Genomic DNA, 25,759 nt, shown 5'->3' on the forward strand with positions numbered 1-25,759 from the left:
ATTAAAGTACTAAATACCTTTGCTTCCGATATTTGGGTAAACTCTAATAAAGTTGTCAATTACTTGGCCAGTTGCAGCCAAACTGTTTTAAATAAATTATCCAAATAATGTTTTTTCCTCTTCACCCTTGCCAAGAGAGACCCTGGGAGCAGAACACAAATTAAGCCCATATCAGAATTTAGAAGGAAAATATCTGAAACTATATTTACATCCAAGTTTGCCATTTTCTTTTCTTTTCTTTCTTTTTTTTTTTTTTTTTTTTTTTTTTGAGATGGAGTCTTGCTCTGTTGCACAGGCTGTAGTACAGTAGCATAATCTCGGCTCACTGCAACCTCTGCATCCCAGGTTCAAGCCATTCTCCTGCCTCAGCCTCCTGAGAAGCTGAGATTACAGGCGCATGCCACCACACCCGCGTAATTTTTTGTATTTTAGTAGAAACGGGGTTTCACTGTGTTGCCCAGGCTGGTCTTGAACTCCTGGGCTCAGGTGATCCGCCCACCCTGGCCTCCCAAAGTGCTGGGATTACAGGCATGAGCCAGCACACCCGGCCTACAATTTTCAAAGCAATCTTGTGTTGAAGAAGGAAATGTCTTCAACAGTGGTCCATCTTCAGTCTTTATCCTATAAAACCTCTATGTGGTTTTTGGAGTTTTGGGCCACTAGTTTGTTCCTGAAATTCTCTCCTTCCCTAGCTTTTTACTGGTTTTCTCTGGATTTCTTAAGCTATCTCTGGCTACACCTTACTAGTCTCAATCTGTCTCTGAATACACCGTAAAAAGCAGTAATATTCAAGGTTCTATTTTTGTTTTTCCCTATATATACTTTTTATTTTTATTTTTTGTACCTGAAAAAATTCGTTCATCACTGTGACTTTAACTTTTATTTGAAGGATTCAAAATTCAGGCCCTGACCTTTTCTTGGTCTAGATTCCTATCTCCAGCTGACTGTTGTTAATCCCTATATAGATGTCCTGCCAGTTCAAAAATTTAACAATCAGTGCAAAACCAAATTCATATTTCATTTCTATTTTCTTTCCTATTTCTCAGTTGAGTTAATGGTTTCATAGTTCTTTTATTCACATAGTCTAGAAACTGTGGAAGTATCTGCCATTTTTCTCCCATGTTATACTACCCACCCACTACAATTTCAGCATTTCCTTTCAAATTTGTCTTCCTGCCTGCAGTATCCTTTCTACTGTGGAAATTGATTTATCTTTTAGGTCCAATTTCATCAGAACTCTTAGCCACCCTTCACACATGGATAAAAATCAATCAGATATTCTTAGAAACTTCTATAGCATCTTTTTTTTCCTGAGGTATGATTATTTGTGTACATATTGGCATCCTTCAATAGGCAGCAAGTTACTTAAGGGCAGAGGTCATTCCCATGTCTCTATATTTTAGCTCTGTGTCTTTATCATGGTGGTTGCTCAAAAACTGTTTCCTGAATTCTCTGTGCCCTTGCCTACATGACAATATAACTTTCAAATTCAAAAAGCAATCCTATTTTCCAATCTTTTACATTACCTGAAGTAACATTTTCGGTTAAGAGAATTTCCAAATTTTGATGAAATTATACTTTTTATATAGCTTTAAAATTCTCCACTGGGTTTACCAAACAAGGTTGATTATTTGCCTTTAAAACGCCAACAATCAATTGTTAATTCAGTCACACTGATGAGTGGGTCCCCCGATCACGAGTGCTATCATGCATTTTCCTTATTTTTGAGTGAAGTATGGTTGTTTTCCCAGTTTTTCCTGAATTAGTCTTAAATAAGTCAGAGTCTTCACAAGTTCCCAAGAGAAATTAAGTATATTTCTACAGTAATAAAGCATTAGATGCTTTAAAAAATCTTTCCCCTTAGAATTTAAGAGTGAAATGTGTCTTACATGAATCCTAATATTAATTTTTTGATCTTTCATTGTGACATGACATTACATCCTTTAAATATTTGCGTATAATTTCAGGTAATTTTTGTGTTACTTTTATTTTACAGTTTTCTTTCACAACAGAAAATTATTTTATGTTTATAATATCTGCCTTCCTAGCCATTATGTCATTCAGCCCTTATCATGGAAAACATTGTCTCTTTTAGGGGTTCTTTTGGGGAGTTATCAAAATATGTTTCTTGGTGGAAAGTCTCATGATGATACATCCTCTTCAAGAGATGTTTGAGATGCAACTCAAACATACTCTTGTTCTTAGCCTTGATTTATGTAAACACTTTGTCTTCATCAAAGTCACAAAATTTTATCAGAACCTTATTTTTAACCCAGTATATAAATTCATCCTATTTAGAAATCAAATAAAACATGCTTTTGTCCTGTTCACTGCCATTTGACGGCATCCTACTTTTTCTTTTCTTTTTTAAAAGTACTTTTAACAACAGGTAAAAGATGCAACTTGATACAGTTAGTTAAGAAAATTCTACTTTGCATTTTTTAAAAGTTGAGACAATGTTTGGAGTACTGTATTTTCACTACATGAATAATAATGGATATAGTTCTTCCTGGCATTGTCTGTATTAACGGGCATTAATCTATTGCCATATCTTTATTATGACTTTCATTACCAATCTTGCAGTAATATTTTATGCCTGGGGTAATGATTAATAGATAATATTTTGTGTATTTCTGATATGATTTGGCTGTGTCCCCACCCAAATGTCAACTTGAATTGTAGCTCCTAGAATTCCCACATGTTGTAGGAGGGATCCAAGGGGAGGTAATTGAATCATGGGGCTGGTCTTTCCCTTGCTATTCTTATCACAGTGAATAAGTTTCACAAGAACTGATGGGTTTATCAGGGGTTTCCACTTTTGCTGCTTTCTCATTTTTCTCTTGTTGCCACCATGTAAGAAGTGCCTTTCACCTCCCACCATGATTCTGAGGCCTCCCTAGCCATGTGGAACTGTAAGTCCAATTAAACATCTTTTTCTTCCCCGTCTCAGGTATGTCAGTATCAGACTAATACAGTAAATTGGTACCATTAGAGTGGGACGTTGCTGAAAAGATACCCAAAAATGTGCAAGTGACTTTGGAACTGGGTAACAGGCAGAGGTTGGAAGAGTTTGGAGGGCTCAGAAGAAGACAGGAAAATATGGGAAAGTTTGGAACTTCTTAGCGACTTATTGAATGGCTTTGCCCAAAATGCTGATAGCGATATGGACAATAAGGTCCAGGTGGAGGTGAGGAACTTGTTGGGAACTGGAGTAAAGGTGACTCTTGTTATGTTTTAGCAAAGAGACTAGCGGCATTTTGCCCCTGCCCTAGAGATCTGTGGAACTTTAAACTTGAGAAAGATTATTTAGGGTATCTGCAGAAGAAATTTCTAAGCAGTAAAGCATTCAAGAGGTGACTTGGCATTCAGTTTTATAAGGGAAGCAGAGCACAAAAGTTTGGAATATTTGCAGCCTATGTGACAGAAAAGAAAAATCCATTTTCTGGGGAGAAATTCAAGCCAGCTGCAGAAATTTACATAAGTAGCATGGATCCCAATGTGAATCCCCAAGACCATGTGTAAAATATCTCCAGGCTGTGTCAGAGACCTTCACAGCAGCATCCCCATCACAGGTCCAGAAGCCCAGGAGGAAAGTGGTTTCGTGGGCTAGGCCCAGGGTCCTCGTGCTGTGTGAAGCCTAGGGACTTGGTGCCCTGTGACCCAGCCACTCCAGCCATGGCTGAAAGAGGCCAATGTCCAGCTCAGGCTGTGGCTTCAGAGGGTGGAAGTCCCAAACTTTGGCAGCTCCCACGTGGTGTTGAGCCTGTGGGTACACAGAAGTCAAGAATTGAGGTTTGGGAACCTCCACCTAGATTTCAGAAGATGTATGGAAATGCCTGGATTCCCAGGCAAAAGTTTGCTGCAGGGGCGAGGCCCTCATGGAGAACCTTTGCTAGGGCAGTGCAGAAGGGAAATGTGGGGTCAGAGCCTGCACACGGAGTCCCTATTGGGGCACTGCCTTGTGGAGCTGTGAGAAGAGGGCCACCGTCCTTCAGTCCCCAGAATGGTAGACCCACTGAGAGCTTGTACCGTGCACCTGGAAAAGCCACAGACACTCAACGCCAGCCCATGAAAGCAGCCAAGAGGGAGTCTGTCCACTGCAAAGCCACAGGGGCGGAGCTGCCCAAGACCATGGGAACCCACCTCTTGCATCAGCGTGACCTGATTTTGAGACTTGGAGTCAAAGGAGATCATTCTGGAGCTTTAAAATTTGACTGCCCCACTGGATTTCAGATTTGCATGGGCTCTGCAACCCCTCTGTTTTGGCCAATTTCTCCCATTTCGAACAGCTGTATTTACCCAATACCTGTACCCGCATTGTATCTAGGAAGTAACTAGCTTGCTTTTGATTTTACAGGCTCATAGACGGAAGGGACTTGCCTTGTCTCAGATGAGACTTTAGACTGTGGACTTTTGGGTTAATGCTGAAATGAGTTAAGACTTTGGGAGACTGTTGGGAAGGCATGATTGGTTTTGAAATGTGAGGACATGAGATTTGGAGGAGCCAGGGGCAGAATGATATGGTTTGGCTGTGTCCCCACCCAAATCTCAACTTGAATTGTAGCTCCTAGAATTCCCACGTGTTGTGGGAGAGACTCAGGGGGAGGTAATTGAATGATGGGAGCTGGTCTTTCCTGTGCTACTCTTATGATAGGGTGAATACGTCTCACGAGATCTGATGTGTTTATCAGGGTTTCCACTTCTGTGTCTTTCTCATTTTTCTCTTGCTGCTGCCATCTAAGAAGTGCCTTTTGGCCGGGTGCAGTGGCTCATATCTGTAATCCCAGCACTTTGGGAGGCCAAGGCGGGCAGACCATGAAGTCAAGAGATGGAGACCATTCTGGCCAACATGGTGAAACCCCATCTCTACTGAAAATACAAAAATTAGCTGGGCATGGTGGCTCAGCCTGTAGTCCCAGCTACTCAGGAGGCTGAGGCAGGAGACTTGCTTGAACCCAAGAGGTAGAGGTTTCAGTGAGCCAAGATCATGCCACTGCACTCCAGCCTGGTGACACAGTGAGACTCTGTCTCAAAAAAAAAACAAAAAACAAAAAAAAGTGCCTTTCACCTCCCACCATGATTCTGAAGCCTCCCCAGCCATGTGGAACTGTAAATCCAATTAAATCTCTTTTTCTTCCCAGTCTCGGGTATGTCTTTAGTAGCATTGTGAAAACAGACTAATACAATTTCCCTCTGTTGAAATGGTGAATTATTTAGCATGTACAAGGTAATTCAGTAGTAAGAAAAATGGGGCTGGTGAGTTTACTAAGAGACACACAGGATTAACATGCCCATTAGGTCCATCCAACCTAATTTTGCAATGCACAGGCCTCTTTGCTTTGTAAAGAGGAATGTACCATTATTTGCAGTAGCATCTCAGCTTGGTGGATGATAAAGGATGAACATTTTCCACCTCAGGTCAAATAGATGAATTTATTTATTCTACTAGTTATTAAGCAGCAGCAATGTAGCAGTCATTGTTAATCAATAATAAATGGCATAGGCCATCTCCTAATGGCTTTGCAGTCTACTAGGTATTTTTTTTCTATTTTTTATTCTACACCCTGCAACTGTGAAACACAGAGAAACTAAAATGGTTCTTCCTAACCAAGATTAACTATGTTCTATACCAATAAGCTACTTTTAAGTGCCTCTCAGTAAACTAACATCCTTCAGATATAGGTAGAGGAATTCAAGCCACTACAATAAATACAATTATTTCAATAACCACTTTTTATATGGAGATTGCCAATGTGCAGGGTCCAACATAGTTGCAGTGGCTGGGCACTGCAGAACTCCAGGGGACATTGTTTACGTAGATTAGGATGCTGGGACGCTGCTCACATACATTACAATCGGAGTGACCAAATGCTCCAACCCAGAGGTATCTTTTTCAGCCACCTCTTTTATGGTCTGTCAAGAACAAGCGTTACCAAGTTGTTCCTTCATTTTATTTTGTTTACACTTTTGAGGTGCTGCTGTGCTCAGGGTTCTTTTCTTGTTGAAGTAAAGAGATATACCAAGATAAATAACACGTAAATGTGTACTTTAATGGACAACATTAGAGTCTAGTAATTTCCTTTACAGACTCCAGATCTCAATGGATCCACAAACAAGATAAGTTCGTAACTGTATCTCCGTTCTCAAGGATGCTATCTTAACAAATGTGTTCAGGTTGGCCAAAAACCAGCAGCAGCATTTACTTACTGAAAGCCATATGGAAAAGCTGTACTCTTTCACCAGGTCACTTGGCAAATATTACCTTTGTGCTCCCTCGACGTTTCCTGATATCAAGAGTAGGAAACCAGAAGGGAACCAAATCACTTCCTTCCCCACTTCCTAAAGAGCAACGTTGACCTTATCAGCTGGGCTTCAGGATTCAGTAAACCCACGTATTTCAGGATAAACTGGCTTGAGTACATGAGTGGTGATTGCTCTTGTTACAGAGTTGAGGTGACAATATTGATCATTAAAACAAGCAAAATGAAAAGTGTTGGCATTCTTTCATGGCCATCTGTGACTTCAGTGTGCTGGTACTTAGTGTTGACAGGCAACTGAATGTTTGAACTGGTTCTTGGTTTTGCAGTGAAAAATGAAGGAAAGCATTCTTCTCCTTTTGCCTGTTTATTTTTTTCTCATGAACAACATGGTTAGAAATTATGACATTTAATTGTTTTAAATTCCATTGTCATGCCATATTTTGTTTCATGTATTTAGCGTTTTCATATGTGACACTATATCATAATTTAATTGTAAATTTAAGTTTGCTATCCCACTTCACTTTAAACCTTTCCATTTAATAAGGTTCACAGATTTTTATTTTTCTGTAAGAAACTGATACATTATTTGACTTTTTTGGTTGCATTCCAACATTTTAACATTAGTGTTGTAAAAAGAAATAAAAGTTATTTTTATTTCCTTTAAGATTTTATAATAACTGTGCAGCATGAACATAAGGAATATGATACTCATGACTGGAATCAAAGATTATAAACATTTAGAACATGAATAATAGTTAATGTATTAAAACACATAGTTTTTTATATATAATATATATAAACATAATAAATGTTTTATTTATTACGTTGAATCATGTGAAGTTTCTATTTTTGATAGAAAAAAATCATCAAATTTTGGCAATCAGCTTATATTAGGTAATTCTGCACATTTTTGCTACCAGTTTAATGAAAATTAAATTGCGTGATAGTTAACCACCATAAATGAGTCAGCCCTTTATGGATTGTCTAAACCTAATACCACTTCCTCTCTCTTTTGATTTAATGACTGCTTTCAGGCTGACTACTCAAGAAGTCTGTCTTAAGTGGTAATGAATGAAAGAAAACAATATCCATAAATTTAGATACCTAAAGTAAAAGTTCTATATTTTATAAAACCCAGGAGTTAGAATAAAGGAGCAGTTAAGACTATGAATTAAATCTTGTTTTGGGAGAATATCTGGATTTATTTACATGTGCTACCATGTCTCTAATCCCATATATAATAAACAATTGAGTAGGCTCTAAAATGCATGTTTCCAACAAATGATATCAAGATGATATTATATTTTTGAGAATTTGTGCAGATTTTTACTTGAACAGAAAAAAAGGTGGTCTACTACAAAACTTGAACTCTACTACAAAGCAAATCCTTAGTGTCAGTAGATATAAATTCTCATCAGTTCTGTCACTGGCAGCCTCTGTGACACAAGCAGGTGGCCTAACCTCTATGGAAGCAGTTTATTTGTTCACTTTACCGAGATCTTAGTGCACATATGCATTCACACTTCTTTAACAACTCTGTGATTCTCAGGAGCCCACCCCAGAGGTTAGGAACCATTGGACTATGAAAGCTCTGTTAACCCTTCTTAGTCTCACATTCTAATTTCTATTAACCTGAGAGGTATTAGCAACAATTGAAGAAAAGGAAATAGACTAACTGGAAATGTGGAATCATTATAATGAAGATTCCAGCCACTCAAGCTGATAATTATGTATGAGTTCTTTCCATTTGACTAGCGGCCAGAAACCAGAGAGGGTGGAATTGATGAGCCAGTGTGTCATGCTGGCAGTGGCTGCAGCCTGAAAGGAAAGTAATACAGATAATTGTTTAATTGGATACTACTTAAAAAGAGAAGTTGAAACCCCCCAAGAAGTATGGTCCAGATTAAACATCTTTTCCACCATATTGGTTAAATAAAAACCCAAGGATGGTGCATTGATGGCCAACATCCATGAGGTTCCATTTTCACTGCCATGAAATTTCCTTTTAACTGTTCCCTGCTGGTCCTTGACAGTCTCTATCAGCTTTACTTTTCAATGTTAAGTACTTCTGGATGATGATTTTACAATAGTGGACTTATAATGAAAAATGAAAATGAATGAAATCCTAGCTACAAACATAATAACAGGAGGGTAATATTCAAGTGCTTCCTATGAAAGGCATTGCAGTGCAGTGCTTATGACAAAAACTATCATGAGTCAGCCTGGACTTGAACCATCTTATATCATTTCTATCTTATATGTTATATAATTTATAAAATATGTGTTATAAGTTTGGTTTAGTTATTGAAACTTTCTGTGATTCAGTTTCAGCACTTTTAAATTGGGTGGGATGGTATTGGGGTAGTAGTAAACATTACATAAGTTAATTTGTGGTTAATTTGTATAAAGACCTTATACTAGTGCTTGGCTTAAGTACCATATGTCTGAAACAGTAATTTGCTATTATTACTATTTCCTTCATGGCAGTTTTACAGAAAAGTGACTCTTTTTATATGACCTAACTAACTCAGCCCTGGCTCTTTCAAAGTAATGGTTTTGGCTGAGTTATCATAGCGTGGTAAAGTCTATCAATTTTACAAGAAGTGGCTCAGAAAAACAAATGGCATGCAATACATTTGCATCTGCAGTTATATCTACATAAGACACTGAGCATAATTTTGGAGATGATATGACCAATTAAAGTATTTTGCTCCCTCTTTTCTTTTTTCCATTCTCTTGAGATTTTATTTTTAGGTCTTTTTCTCTGAGCTGTATGCATTGATATTTAATGATTGCCATTTTTATTCCTTTTGGAGAATTAAATATTAAATATCAGGCAGAATACCTCCTTTAATTTCCCTTTGGAGTAATAAGATGGTACCAGTAACTGTTTCCTGAGATCTGTAGCAATACCCTTTGTCAAAAGGGAAGTACATTATAAAGCCAGAAAACCACTTATCAAGAGCTCTTAGAAAGAGTGTTTTATATTATATAAATATGTCAAATAACGAAAACATCCAAGAGGTGAATTGGTGCTGATTTGGCCTCAGGAATCTCTCACACAAAATGTTACAATAAATTCTAATTACCAAAGTACTTGTCAAATTATAAAAAAGTTTTAATTACTACTTTTAATTACTTTACTCACAATGACATAATTAGCATGAATAAGATTTACTCCCTTTTTCAGCTTTATTGAGGTATAATTAACAAAATTGTATATGCTTAAAGTGCACAACATGATTTGATATACATATGCATATATCAACACAATCAAATTAATGAACATATTCATCATACATAGTTAACCATTGTGTGTGTATGGATGTATGCATGTGGTGAAGACACTCGATACCTACCTTCCTAGTGAATTGCAAGTAAAACTTCAGTATTATTAATTATAGTCACCATGCTGTACATTAGATCCTCAGAACCTATTCACTTATAACTGAAAGTTTGTACACTTCAAACATCTCCCAGTTTTCCCCACTCGTAATCTCTGAAAACTGTTCTTCTACTCTTTGCTTCTATGAGTTCTACTTTTTCAGATATCACATATAAGTGATACCATACGATATGGGTATTTCTATATCTGGCTTATTTTATTTAGCATAATGTTCTTTAGGTGCATCCATGTTGTTGCAAATGGTAGGATTTCATCTCTTTTAAGGCTGAATACTATCCCATTTTGTGTGTGTGTGTGTGTGTGTGTGTGTGTGTGTGTGTGTAACATTTTCTTTCTTCATTCATCCATTAATAGGTACTCAGGTTGGTCTATATCTTGGCTGTTGTGAATAATGATGATATGAACAAGAGAGTGCAGATATCTCATCAAGATACTGACTTAATTGCCTTTAGATATATATTCAGAAGTGGATTTGCTGGATTGTATAGTAGTTCTATTTTTAATTTTTTGAAGAACTTCCTTACTGTCTGCCATACTTGCTGAATCAATTTACATTACCATTCCCACTAACAATGTACAAGGGATCTGTTTTCTTTTCTTTTTTTTTTTTTTTTTTTGAGGTGGAGTCTCACTCTGTTGCCTAGGCTGGAGTGCAGTGGCACAATCTCAGCTCACTGCAACCTCCGCCATTCAGGTTCAAGTGATTCTCCTGCCTCAGCCTCCCGAGTAACTGGGATTGCAGGCGCCCGCCACCATGCCTGGCTAATTTTTTGTATTTTTAGTAGAGACAGGGTTTCACTATGTTGGCCAGGATGGTCTCGAACTCCTTCCTGATCCGCCCGCCTCAGCTTCCCAAAGTGCTGGGATTACAGCCACTGCACTGAGTCTAGGGATCCCTTTTCTTAACACCATCACCAACACTCGTTATCCCTTGTCTTTTTGATAATAGCCATTCTAACAGCGATATGTCATTGTAGTTTTAATTTGCATTTCCTGGATGATTAGTGAGATAAAGCACCTTTTAATACACCTGTTGGGCATTTGTATGTTTTCTTTGGAAGAATGTTAATTCACACCACTTGCCCATTTTCTAACCAGGTTATTTCATGTTTTGCTATTAACTTGTATGAGTTCCTTATATATTTTTAATATTAACCCCTTCTCAGATACAAGGTTTGCAAAACTATCTCCCATTTCATAGCTTGCCTTTTTATTTTGTTGATTGTTTCTTTTGCAGTACATAAGCTTCTTACTTTGATGTTATCCCATTTGCTTATTTTTTTTTTTTGCCTCTGCTTTTGGTGTCATATGCAAAAAATCATTGCCAATACGAATGTCAAGGAGCTTTTTCCCTGTTTTCTTATAAGAGTTTTATGATTTCAGGCCTTACATTTAAGTCTTTAATCCATTTTGAGTTAATATTTGTGTATGATGTAGGAGTCTAATTTCTTTCTTTTGCATGTGGATATTCATTTATTGCAATGCCATTCTCTTCGTATTCTTAGTGCTTTTGTCAAAGATTAGTTGACTGTCTATGTATGGGTTTATTTCTGGCTCTCTATTCTATTGGTCTATGTATCTCATTTTTATGCCAGTAGCATACTGTTTTGATTACTATACCTTTGTAACATAATTTGAAATCAGAAGGTGTGACAGCTCCAGTTTTGTTCTTTTTTATTTTTTAAGGACAAGTGTCTCTCTCTGTCACCTGGGCTGCAGTGCAATGGCTTAGTCATAGCTCACTGCAAACTCAAACTCCTGGACCCAAGCAATCCTCCCACCTCAGCTTCTGGAGTTGCTGGGGCTATAAGCATGCACCATCAGACCCAGCCTAGTTATTAATTTATTATATATAAAAACGAGGTCTCACTATGTTACTCAGGGTGGTCTGGAACTTCCAGTCTCAAGAGATCCTCCTACCTTGGTCTCCCAAAGCACTGATATTTTAGGCATGAGCTACTGTACCTGGCCCTGCTGTACTTTCCCAAGATTCATTTGGCTATTCACCATCTTCTGTAGTTTTATATTAATTTTAGAAATGTTTTTCTGACTTCTTTGAAAAAATGCCCTTGGAATTCTTATAGGGATTACATTGAATCTGTAGATTTATTTGGGTAATATGGACATTTTAACAGTATTAATTATTCCCATCTCTGAAGATAGGAAGTATTCCATTTATTTGTCTCTTCAGTTTCTTTCATCAACATCTTACAATTTTCAGTGTACAGATCTTTCACCTCTGGTTAAATTTATTCCGAAGAATTTTATTCTTTATTATTCTTTTGTAAATGGGATTGTTTTGATTCTTTTTTAGATGGTTTATTATTAGTATGTAGAAACACAGCTTACTTTTGTATGTTGATTTTTTTTGTCCTACAACTTTTCTCAATTTGTTTATTAATTCTAACAGTATTTTGTGTTTTTTTTTTGGTGGAGTCTTTAGGGCTTCCTATATGTAAGATCATGTTATCTGCAATCAGAAACAGTTTTTCTTCCTTTCTGATTTGGATATCTTTTATTTCATTTTCTTGCCTAATTGCTCTGGCTAGACGTTCAGTACCATGTTAAATAGAAATGATGAGAGTGGGCATCTTTTCTTGTTCCTGATCTTAAAGTAAAAGCTTTCATCTTTTCATTGTTAAGTATGATGTTGGTTGAGAGGTTGTTATATATAGCCCTAGTTCTTTTGAGGTACAATTCTTCTGTACCTAATTAGTTGAGAATTTTTATCATGGAATAAGGTTGAATTTTATCAAATGCTTTCTCTGCATTTGAGATGATCATATGATTTGTATCCTTTATTCTGTTAATGTGATGCATCACATTTATTGATTTGTGTAAGCTAACATATCCTTGCTTCCCAGGATAAATGTCATTTGATCATGGTATTCTTTTAAAGTGCTATTAATTTGGTTTGATAACATTTTCTTAAAAATGTTTGTATTTATATTCATTAGGAATATTGACCTATGATTTTCTTTTTTTATAGTATCCGTATCTGGCTTTAGTATCAGAATAATGCTAGCTTCTTAAAATGAGTTTGGAGGTATCCTCTCCTTCTGAATTTTTAGAAGAATTTGAGAAGGATTGATACTAATTCCTCTTTAAATCTGTGATATAATTCACTTGTGAAGCTATCAGGTTTTGGGCTTTTCTTTAGAGGTTTTTACTCATGATTGGTCTATTCAGGTTTTCTACTTCTTCATTATTCAGTCTTGGTAACTTGCATGTTTCTAGGAATTTATCCTTATTCCGGGTTACCCAATTTGTTGGAATATTATTATTCAGAGTAGTCTCTTATGACCCTTTGTATTTCTGTGGTATCTGTTGTAATGTCTTCCCTTTTATTTATAATTTTATTTGAGTCTCTTCTTTTTTTCTTGGTTGGTATGGCTAAAGGTTTATCAATTTTGTTTATATTTTCAAAAAAACAAGTTTTAGCTTTGTTGGTATTTCATTGTTTTATTAGTCTCTATTTGATTTAGTTTTGCTCTGATCTTTGTTACATCCTATCTTCTACTAACTTTGGCATTAGTTTAGTTTGTTCTTCTTTTCCTAGTTCCTTGAGGTATAAAATTTAGTGTTTTATTTGGGATCTTTCTTTATTCTTATTATAGGCAGTTATGATTATAAACTTCCGTCTTAGAACTGTATTTGCTGCATCCTATCAGTTTGGGTACGTTCTGTTTTTATTTTTTGTGGTCTCAAGATACTTTCTGATTTCCCTTTTGATTTCTTCTTTGACCCATTGGTTGTTCAGGTAGCATGTTGTTTAATTTTCATATGCTTGTGAATTTTACAAAATCTTCCTGTTACTGATTTCTAGTTTCATACCATTGTGGTCAGAAAAGATAAAGAGCTGTTTTGTGGCTTAACATATGATCTTATCCTGAAGAATGTTGCATGTGTGCTGGAAAAGGAGGTTCATTTTGCTGCTTCAGATGGAATGTTTTGAATATATTTGTTAGTCATTTGGTGTATGGTGTTATTCAAGTCCATTGTTTCTTTGTTGATTTTGATCTGTATGATCTATTCATTGTTGCAAATAGAAACTGAAGTCCACTGTTATTATTGTATTGCTGTCTCTTTTTTTCAGTTCTGTTAGTAGTTGCCTTGTATGTTTAGGTGCCCTGGTACTGGATACATATATATTCAAAATTGTTACATTCTCTTTATATATTGACCCTTTGTTATTATATAATGACCATCTTTGTTTCTTGTAACAGATTTTGACTGAAAGTCCATTCTGTCTAATTTAAATATATCTACCCCTGCTGTCTTTTGGTTACCATTTGATTGGAATATCTTTTCCCATTCCTGCATTTCAGTATATGTGTGTCCTTAAGAGTAAAATGATTCTCTTATAGGCAACTTATAATGGGCCCTTGTTTTTGCTTTTTGAATCTATTCAGCCACTCTGCATTTTTAGATTAAAGAATGTAATCCATTTACATTTAAACTAATTATTGATAGGTAAAGACTTATGACTTCCACTTTTTAAAATGTTTTGCTATTCTTCTGTTCCTTTCTTTTTCTCCTGCTGTCTTTCTTTGTATTTTGATGATTTCCTATAATCTTATATTTTTAATTCCTTTCTTTTTGTCTTTTGTGTATCTACTAGAGGTTTTTTCTTTGTGGTTACAATGAGGCTTGCGTAAAAGATCTTATAACATTCCATTTTAAGTTGATAAGAAGTTGACTTCAGTTGCATACAAACACTCTACACTTTTACTCCCCAGTCAACATTTTATGCTATTGATGTCACACTGTGCATTTCTTTATATTGTATATCTTTAACAAACTAGGGTATCTATAGTTATTTTTAATACTTCTGTTTTTTTAACTTTTACTCTAAAGTTACAAGTAGTTTATACATACCTATTACAATATTCTGAACTTGATTATATTTTTAACTTTACTAGTGAATTTTATACATTCAGATATTTTTATTTTGTTAATTAGCATCTTTTCAGTTCTATTTAGCATTAAGTTCTACCTTCAGCATTCTTTTAAAAGTCAGAAAAAAAATAAAATAAAATAAAATAAAAGTCAGATCTAGTGGCAATGAATTCCGTTAGTCTTAGCTTCTGTGGAAAAGCCCTTCTCTCTCCTACATTTCTGAAAGACAGTCTTGTTGGATATACTATTCTTTTATAACTCTTCGTTTCCTGAACACTTTGAATATATCATTCCACTCTCTCCTGGTTTTCAAGGTTTTTTTATGGAGATGTTCACCAATAGTTTTATCAGGGTACCCTTCTTTGTGATGAGTCTCTTTTCTCTTGCTGCTTTAAAGTTTCCCTCTTTGTTGAAGACTTTTGTCAATTTGATCATAAAGTATTCCCTCTCTATCTGTGAGGAATACATTCTAAGATCCCCAGTTGATGCCTGAAACTGTGGATAGTACTGAATCCAATTGCTATCAGTTGGAACCTGTTTCTGTTCATGTCTTCTACAAACAAACTTAATGCCTTTTCCATCTTTGCTTATCACACATTGTGACCATAACTTCTGCAGTCTGAGGTGCAACAGCAAATGGAAACTAGTATGAATTTCCATTTTTTCTTCTCAATTTCATGTGTAGAAGATTTGTTCTTACCATGGATCTTGGGAAACTCAGCATACCATTTTTTTTTTCTTTATTAAGTCAAGAGCTTTCACCTTTCCACTTGATGGCTTCTCTTTGGCATATCCAAATTGCCAGCATCACTACTCTTGTGCTTGGTAGCCATTATTAAGTAAAATAAGTATTACTTGAACACAAACTGCAATACCACCACAGTCAATCTGATAACAGATGGCTACTAAGTGACTAAATAACTGTTAGCATACCCAGTGTCATATGCTGGAAAAAGGGATAATCCACATCCTGGACAAGAAAGAGCAGGATAGAGTAAGATTTCATCACTCTGCTCGGAACAGAATGCAATTTAAAGCTTGTGAATTGTTTATTTCTGGAATTTTCCATTTAGTATTTTCAAACTGTGCTTGACTGACTGTAGGTAAATGAAAGCATTGAAAGTGAAACCACAGATAAAGGGGAACTACTGTAATGTGTCTCAGAAAAATATTCTCTGGGTGGGTCCTTCTTTAGATTCTTTGAGCTTCATGAATCTGGATGTCTATATCCCTCTGGGAAGTTTTCAGACATTATTTCTTTAAGCCTTCTCTTTCTTTCTTTCTCTCTTCTCCTGTGACTTTCATAAATCGCATATTATCTTGATGGTACCCATAGGTTAGTATGCTCTCTTTCTATATATATTGTATTTATTTATTTGTTTATTTGAGACAGGGTCTTGCTCTGTCACCCAGACTGGAGTTTAGTGGTGTGATCTTGGCTCACTGCAACCTTTGCCTCCCGGGCTCAAGTGATTCTCCTGCCTCAGCCTCCCGAGTAGCTGGGACTGCAGGCACAGGCCACTATGCCTGGCTGATTTTTCTTTTTTTTTTTTTTTAAGAGACAGGGTTTCACTGTGTTGCCCAGGCTGGTCTCGAACTCCTGACCTCAAGCAATCCACCTGCTTTGGCCTCCCAAAGCCCTGGGATTACAGGCATGAGCCACTACGCTCGGCCTAGTATGCTGTCTTTACTCTTTTTTAATTGTCGTTCTTCTAACTGGCTAATTTCATGTGACTTGTCTTTAAGTTTGATATTTTTTTCTTCTGCATGATTAAATATGATATTGTAGCTCTCTTTGAATTTTTCAGTTCTGTTATTGTATTCTTCAATCCAGGATTTCTGGGTTTTTTTATGGTTTCTATTTTTTATTAACTTCTGATTTTGTTCATGCATTGTTTTTCTGATTTCATTTAGTTGTCTCTCCTCTTCCATCCCATTGATCTTCTTTAATATGATTGTTTTGAATTCTTTGTCAGACAGTTCATAAATCTCCATTTCTTTGGGGTTGTTACTGGCACTTATTAGTTTCCTTTTGTGGTGTCATGTTTATCTGATTCTTTATTATCTGTGTAGCTTTGCATTTGTGTCTGCATTTGAAGGAACAAATACCTGTTCAAGTCTTTACAGATTGGCTTTGGCAGATATTGACCTTCTCCTGTAGGGTTCCCAGCCTGTTAGGATTGGTTCTGGGACCACAGTTGACTGGAATTTTAACTGGGTCACTAGACTTTTGCTGGTTCTTACGAGGAGAAGAGTGTATATGGATCCTGTCTAGTCTCAAGACAGATTGGACTTTGGGCAATAGAACAGACACTAGGGCAATGGTGTGCTTTAGATTCTACAGTTGGCTCCACAGATGGTAGGCCTATTACCAGGTATACTATTTGGTGTCTTTCTCTCCAGGTTCTTAGGAGGGCTCCCACTAGGTCACTAGGTGGATCCTTGGTCAGGCAGAACAGGTCTTGGACTATGGCTGAGAGGGGCTAGAACTGAGTTACAGAGTGTGCTTCAGGGTCCACAGCTGAGTTCAGTGTTTTTAGGTCTCTCTCCAGGGTCACAGACAAATGTACCTCCCGCCAGGTTCTTGATTGGGCAAGACTGCCCCTGACTGCAGCCGAGCAGGGCTGGAGCAGGGTCACAGGTCTACTTCAGGATCTACATTCAGCCTGAGGCCTATTTCTGGGAGCATGGATGAGCATGTTTTCTATAAAGTCTCTTGGTGGGCAGAACTGCTCTCAGATCACAGCTGAGAGGAGCTGGAACCAACTTAAAGGGCTCTTTCAGCATCTACAGTGGGACCAAAGTTGGTGGGACTGCCACCAGGGCATGAATGGGCATATCTCCTGGCAGGTCCCTGTGTGGGCAGAAATGTTCTCAGACTACAGGTGAGAATGGCTAGAGCTGAATTACAGGGCCTCTTTAGGGTCCACAGCTGGGGCTGAGATCAGCCGGTCTGTTGTACAAAGTGCATGTGGGCATGACTCCTCCCTCATTCCTTGGTGGATGATTTTGGTGGCAGGAGGAAGGCCAAATGGAGTTGTAGCCAAGTTCATAGGGGGATAAGGCTGTTTCTGGGTCTGTATCCAGGACCACTGTTCATAAGCCTGGCGACTGGGTACAAGCCTGCCCTCTCAGACAGCCCTGATCAGTCTTGGACTTCGTATCTGAATCCTAAAGCTCGAAAAAGGCACTTTTGTCCATAGATAGCTGCCAAATTATTGTTCTGTGGGAGGATATGAGTAGAGGATCTCCTATTCTGCTATCTTGCTGACTCCCGGAATAGTTCCTTTATAAATATTGTAATAGATGAGGTTTCTAATTTCTCAGCAGACACTTATTCCAAACTCCTAGACTTTCACACCCAAAAATGTGCCTCTGAATAAATATTTAATTTTACAGTATCAGTTTACATTTTTAGACCTATGAAGTAACATTAGAGTATTAATTCTTCTTAATCAACTGTCTTTACTAAAGGGGGTTCCAGGTGAAAATACAGTAATGATATTAAAAATACCACAGAGCCGATGGACTACAGGCTCTGACCAATAGAATAGACACTGACTACAGAACTAGAGTGAGGTACTAGAGTACCCTTGTTTGACCAGAGGTTAACCAGACAGTGCTGGATAACAGGGAGGTGAGAGGCTCTGTGAAGGAGGCTGGGGAGAAAAAGAAAGTGGGACATGAGAAAATTGGAGCCCCAACTATTTACCAACCTATACAGCCATATGAGTGCATCCTGTAAAGTGTATATATTTATAGCATCCTTGTGGGAAATGCATTTGAAAAGCCAAGAATGGTAAGAAAATACCCTTATTACCAAAAGACTTTGAATAATAATCAATATTTATTCTTCATCAAGGTTGTTATATTCCTTCTTGAAAAAAGAAATTGTGGTGATTTCATTCAGAGTTGTTTGAGGTTTCTCAAGCTCAAGAAAACAAAATCAAAAACACATAGACTTAACCTTGAGAAAATTTTGCTTAAGTCCCACTATTCTTATTATATAATACTTGCAATTTCTATCTATTGAGTTATAATTAGTTAGAACTTCTCCCATACTTATTTAATTCATTTGAATTTCTGTGATCAAAGTTACTGTACACCATAGCAGGAGACAATCTGTACTTTATATTTTAGAGGTCGTGAGTCAAATTCTTTTGAAAGTTTGCAATTTTAATAAAATAATGAGGTTGAATAAGAATGTTTATTTTCTAAAATTTTAAAAAATAATGTATTTTTCCATTCATGAGGAGAAAAAAATATAACAAGTGTTTCTTTATATCCATTATATTAAAGTATAACTTACCTCAAATAAGAAATTGTGAAAAGGAAAACCAAATTTTTGACTTAGAGATTTACACTATGTACAATTGAAAAGAGAATTCTATGAAGATTCATATTATTTTTTATGAGTTTCAATTATTATAAGACATTAGAGGGCAAAAATGGTTTTGTTAATTGCCAAAATGAGTATGTGTTCTACAATGTTATTTCACCTCTATGTTTTTTCTTCTGTTTTCCTTTATTTCCCTTTTCTTTCTTGCATTTTTATCTGTTAAATTTATTTCAAATAATTGGTTTTTTTCTTCTTATAATTCTAAACAATATCTAGTCACCAATATAGCCCTGAAAAGCACAGGCTTAACTACATTATGGACAATTCTCTGGCAGATTAAATTTTCATCACCCACATTTCAGATCTACTTTAAAAGTCAGCATTAAAGACTAATTTGAGTAGTTTTCCTGATTTTTAAAAATGCTTTAGTTTCAACTAACCCTCGTTGAACTCCATCTGTGTATACTTATGCAAGATTTTATGGGGGCTACAAAGATATATAAGAGAAAATGTCAGGCTCCTAGTATCTTATCTAGCAGGGAGCAGATGCTCTGACATGGAGAGAGGTCACTAGACCACAAGCCATGGATGATATATGTCCTATGAGAACAGGCTACATTATTGGCTTTTAGAGGTGGTCCCTGTATGGAGCTTATCAAGTCTTAGAAATGGTGATGAGTCTGGTCTAACTATCCCTCTCTTTTGTAGAAGGATAATGGAATCCAAAGATTTCCTCACCCATTCACCATCTGCCTTATCTTCTTACATTGCCTGTCCACTACCCTTGGTAAACAATGTACAGGTTTACTAAGAGCTACACACCAATGTTTTCTTGGGACACTTACTGCACTAACCAAAGTCATTTTTAATATTATTGTTGTGAATTATTTGTTCCATAATTATCTTAATGTTCTTTAGGGAAAATTGCTTTTGAAAGAAGGCATTTAATTTTTTTTTTTTTTTTGAGATGGAGTCCCGCTCTGTCACCCAGGCTGGAGTGCAGTGGCACAATCTCGGCTCACTGAAAACTCCGCCTCCCAGGTTCAAGCGATTCTCCAGCCTCAGCCTCCCAAGTAGCCGGGACTACAGGCACACACCACTGCGTCTGGCTAATTTTTTTGTATTTTTAGTAGAGACAGGGCTTCACCATGTTGGACAGGCTTGTCTCGAACTCCTGACCTCAGGTAATCTACCCGCCTTGGGCTCCGAAAGTGCTGGGACTACAGGCATGAGCCACCATGCCCGGCCAATTTTTTTCATCTTCCTTTTGGCTAATATACCTTAGGGTAGGTACTTGCCAAGGGGCAGACATTTAATACAGCACAGATAACACGCACTCTCTAGTATCTATATTTTATGTCTTATGTTCTTTAATGAGTGTCTTGTTCCTTACAGGACAGTTCTTTTTACTCTGACGTCTGTGGTTGTACTTGTGATTACAACGGACTGGATCAGCTGGGACAAGCTGAATCGGGGATTTTTGCCCAGTGATGAAGTTTCCAGAGCATTCCTTGCTTCTTTTATCTTGGTCTTTGACCTCCTTATTGTGATGCAGGTAAGTGTATTTCCCTCCCCTCACCGAAGCTGCTGCATGCTCTGTTCCCAGTATAATAAACAGGATATGGCAACAGGCTCCATAAATCTACATAAGTACAGCGTTTACAGTTACTATTGATGGGGCCTTCTCTGTTTATATTTTCAGCTATTATACTGGGAGGGAAAGCCAATTGGACTTTTATAAGAGGGGCACCAAAAATGTATTTCATGAACATTGCAAGGTGGGCCCCTAGAAACCATATAGCACGTTGGTATTTTCTGCCTAGGCTTTGGGGGAAAAAAAAACACACTCAGAAACAAAAACCAAAAAACCCTGTCATTTAGTAAATGGAAAGCTGCAGACATGAGGATGATATAAAAGCAGCAAAGCAGGGAAAAGCAATTGTCAAAGCAGCTCAGGGTTTTATAGCAGTTGAAATGGAGTGATGTAAAAATTCTTTTTCTGGTTATGGAAATTGTTACTTTCTTTCAGTATTCACCAGAGATCATTCCATTTTCATGTAAACCATATTTCTGTCCTGCTTAGCAACAGATTTTTCATACAGTAGCATCACACTAACCAGTGTTACTCATGTAATCTGGTGTGACTGTTTGGGGTTTTAGGACTATTCTTTTGAATGGGGCAGAAAGAGACACTAGCTATTTCTTGCTCGTTAAATATCCATCCATTTGTTAGACATTTTCTTATTGCTTTCATAAGGCAATTTTTTTTTTCCCTCCTGAGGCACTGTAGGTCACCAGACCAAAGACTATGGTTACTGAAGGAATACTCCATTGTATTCTGAATTTATGTGAGATTTCACAGGATAGCATATTGGTTTTCTCATTTCTAGAGGCAAAAACAGGCCTTTGTGAGAGATATTCAGTGTTGTCTCAAAAGAGAATAGCAGTTTATTTATTGATTTTTTTTTTAATTTGTTAAATAATATATCTTGGGCATTAGGTTCAAGATGGTTCTTTGAGTATATTACTATTTTAATGGATAATATTTTAAAATACACTATCATTTTTAAAAATTATTTAAAGAGATAAAACGGAATATTTTTGTCGCATTTGAAAATTGATAAATTTCTTATTTCCTGAAATAGCAATGGAAAAACTTTCCAATCTGACTTTGAGTCAGACAGCATTGGCAGGTTCTAGATCTGCCTCGCACTAAGCTGTAGGACGTCCCATGGATAGCTACAGAATTGAATTTTTAACACTTATGCAATAATGTATCATGCATTACTTATATAAAGGATATTTTTATCTTCCTCTATTTCCTAACTAATAGAATTTCTCTTGTAAAATGTCCACATTGCCCAAATGGCCTACTGATACCTCTCTGAACCCATATTAAAGTCAATGGTATTAGTAGCCAAGTAGACTGTTGTCTAATTGAATTTGCTTACATTCATATATTTGAGAGCATAAATTCTTTGATTGTCCATTACCATCCTCATGCTTCTACTCTATTTGTGTAAGTTTTAAGTATTCTTCCAATAAGTTCACTAAAATCAAGGACTTCAAGTGGGAAAATATAACACTGTAATTTACAGATATTATGAATTCACCCAAAAACTGCTTAATAAAGACAGATGGAAGAAAGAAAGGATAGTCAGGATTTACATAGGCAGAGTCAGCAAAGGGGAAGGGAAAGACATTCTAGATGAAAAAATATCATAACAATGTAAAATGTCAATAACTTTCTGGGTTGAAAATTCTTTTCTTTAAGAATGTTCTATATTGGCCCCCACTCTCTTCTGGCCTGTAGGGTTTCTGCCGAGAGATCTGCTGTTAGTCTGATGGGCTTCCCTTTGAGGGTAACCCGACCTTTCTCTCTGGCTGCTCTTAACATTTTTTCCTTCATTTCAACTTTGGTGAATCTGACAATTATGTGTCTTGGAGTTGCTCTTCTCGAGGAGTATCTTTGTGGCGTTCTCTATATTTCCTGAATTTGAATGTTGGCCTGCCTTGCTAGATTGGGGAAGTTCTCCTGGATAATATCCTGCAGAGTGTTTTCCAACTTGCTTCCATTCTCCCCGTCACTTTCAGGTACACCAATCAGATGTAGATTTGGTCTTTTCACATAGTCCCACATTTCTTGGAGGCTTTGCTCGTTTCTTTTTATTCTTTTTTCTCTAAACTTCCCTTCTCGCTTCATTTCATTCATTTCATCTTCCAGGGCTGATACCCTTTCTTCCATTTGATCGCATCGACTCCTGAGGCTTCTGCATTCTTCACGTAGTTCTCGAGCCTTGGTTTTCAGCTCCATCAGCTCCTTTAAGCACTTCTCTGTATTGGTTATTCTAGTTATACATTCTTCTAAATTTTTTTCAAAGTTTTCAACTTCTTTCCCTTTGGTTTGAATATCCTCCCGTAGCTCGGAGTAATTTGATCGTCTGAAGCCTTCTTCTCTCAGCTCGTCAAAGTCATTCTCCGTCCAGCTTTGTTCTGTTGCTGGTGAGGAACTGCGTTCCTTTGGAGGAGGAGAGGCGCTCTGCTTTTTAGAGTTTCCAGTTTTTCTGTTCTGTTTTTTCCCATCTTTGTGGTTTTATCTACTTTTGGTCTTTGATGATGGTGATGTACAGATGGGTTTTTGGTGTGGATGTCCTTTCTGTTAGTTTTCCTTCTAACAGACAGGACCCTCAGCTGCAGGTCTGTTGGAGTACCCGGCTGGTACCCCAACAGGTGTCAGTCTGCCCCTGCTGGGGGGGTGCCTCCCAGTTAGGCTGCTCACGGGTCAGGGGTCAGGGACCCACTTGAGGAGGCAGTCTGCCCGTTCTCAGATCTCCAGCTGCGTGCTGGGAGAACCACTGCTCTCCTCAAAGCTGTCAGACAAGGACATTTAAGTCTGCAGAGGTTACTGCTGTCTTTTTGTTTCTCTGTGCCCTGCCCCCAGAGGTGGAGCCTACAGAGGCAGGCAGGCCTCCTTGAGCTGTGGTGGGCTCCACCCAGTTCAAGCTTCCCGGCTGCTTTGTTTACCTAAGCGAGCCTGGGCAATGGTGGGCACCCCTCCCCCAGCCTTGCTGCCGCTTTGCTGTTTGATCTCAGACTGCTGTGCTAGCTATCAGCGAGACTCCGTGGGCGTAGGACCCTCTGAGCCAGGTGCGGGCTATAATCTCCTGGTGCACCGTTTCCTAAGCCCGTCGGAAAAGCAAAGTATTCGGGTGGGAGTGGCCCGATTTTCCAGGTGCCGTCTGTCACCCCTGGAAAGGGAACTCCCTAACCCCTTGCACTTCCCGAGTGAGGCAATGCCTCGCCCCTGCTTCGGCTGGCACACGGTGCACTCACCCACTGACCTGCGCCCACTGTCTGGCACTCCCTAGTGAGATGAACACGGTACCTCAGATGGAAATGCAGAAATCACCCATCTGCGTCACTCACGCTGGGAGCTGTAGACCAGAGCTGTTCCTATTCGGCCATCTTGGCCCATAAGAGAAAGCAGGAAAGATCCAAAATTGACACCCTGACATCACAATTAAAATAACTAGAAAAGCAAGAGCAAACACATTCAAAAGCTAGCAGAAGGCAAGAAGTAACTAAAATCAGAGCAGAACTGAAGGAAATAGAGACACAAAAAACCCTTCAAAAAATTAATGAATCCAGGAGCTGGTTTTTTGAAAGGATCAACAAAATTGATAGACCGCTAGCAAGATTAATAAAGAAAAAAAGAGAGAAGAATCAAATAGATGCAATAAAAAATGATAAAGGGGATATCAACCACTGATCCCACAGAAATACAAACTACCATCAGAGAATACTACAAACACCTCTATGCAAATAAACTAGAAAATCTAGAAGAAATGGATAAATTCCTCAACACATACACCCTCCCAAGACTAAACCAGGAAGAAGTTGAATCTCTGAATAGACCAATAACAGGAGCTGAAATTGTGGCAATAATCAATAGCTTACCAACCAAAAACAGTCCAGGACCAGATGGATTCACAGCCGAATTCTACCAGAGGTACAAGGAGGAACTGGTACCATTCCTTCTGAAACTATTCCAATCAATAGAAAAAGAGGGAATCCTCCCTAACTCATTTTATGAGGCCAGCATCATCCTGATACCAAAGTCGGGCAGAGACACAACCAAAAAAGAGAATTTTAGACCAATATCCTTGATGAACATTGATGCAAAAATCCTCAATAAAATACTGGCAAACTGAATCCAGCAGCACATCAAAAAGCTTATCCACCATGATCAAGTGGGCTTCATCCCTGGGATGCAAGGCTGGTTCAATATACGCAAATCAATAAATGTAATCCAGCATATAAACAGAACCAAAGACAAAAACCACATGATTATCTCAATAGATGCAGAAAAGGCCTTTGACAAAATTCAACAACCCTTCATGCTAAAAACTCTCAATCAATTAGGTATTGATGGGACGTATCTCAAAATAATAAGAGCTATCTATGACAAACCCACAGCCAATATCATGCTGAATGGGCAAAAACTGGAAGCATTCCCTTTGAAAACTGGCACAAGACAGGGATGCCCTCTCTCACCACTTCTATTCAACATAGTGTTGGAAGTTCTGGCCAGGGCAATTAGGCAGGAGAAGGAAATAAAGGGTATTCAATTAGGAAAAGAGGAAGTCAAATTGTCCCTGTTTGCAGACGACATGATTGTATATCTAGAAAAGCCCATTGTCTCAGCCCAAAATCTCCTTAAGCTGATAAGCAACTTCAGCAAAGTCTCAGGATACAAAATCAATGTACAAAAATCACAAGCATTCTTATACACCAATAACAGACAAACAGAGAGCCAAATCATGAGTGAACTCCCATTCACAATTGCTTCAAAGAGAATAAAATACCTAGGAATCCAACTTACAAGGGATGTGAAGGACCTCTTCAAGGAGAACTACAAACCACTGCTCAAGGAAATAAAAGAGGATACAAACAAATGGAAGAACATTCCATGCTCATGGGTAGGAAGAATCAATATCGTGAAAATGGCCATACTGCCCAAGGTAATTTACAGATTCAATGCCATCCCCATCAAGCTACCAATGACTTTCTTCACAGAATTGGAAAAAACTACTTTAAAGTTCATATGGAACCAAAAAAGAGCCTGCATTGCCAAGTCAATCCTAAGCCAAAAGAACAAAGCTGGAGGCATCACACTACCTGACTTCAAACTATACTACAAGGCTACAGTAACCAAAACAGCATGGTACTGGTACCAAAACAGAGATATAGATCAATGGAACAGAACAGAGCCCTCAGAAATAACGCCGCATATCTACAACTATCTGATCTTTGACAAACCTGACAAAAACAAGAAATGGGGAAAGGATTCCCTAT

The 25,759-nt window shown here is 37.7% G+C and overlaps 1 protein-coding gene across 7 annotated transcripts in view; it reads left to right on the forward strand.

Annotated features, from left to right (window-relative positions):
* TMEM117 (transmembrane protein 117) overlaps nt 1-25,759 on the forward strand; it is a 597,128-nt gene that overhangs the window by 479,046 nt on the left and 92,323 nt on the right. For all 7 annotated transcript variants that reach the window (XM_054527171.2, XM_054527174.2, XM_054527173.2 and 4 more), the window contains one exon: nt 20,300-20,459. In XM_054527171.2, the coding sequence (XP_054383146.1) occupies nt 20,300-20,459 (160 nt within the window). The remainder of the gene's footprint in view (nt 1-20,299; nt 20,460-25,759) is intronic.

Source organism: Pongo abelii, chromosome 10, assembly GCF_028885655.2.
Source record: "Pongo abelii isolate AG06213 chromosome 10, NHGRI_mPonAbe1-v2.0_pri, whole genome shotgun sequence".
Taxonomy (NCBI): Eukaryota; Metazoa; Chordata; class Mammalia; order Primates; family Hominidae; genus Pongo; species Pongo abelii.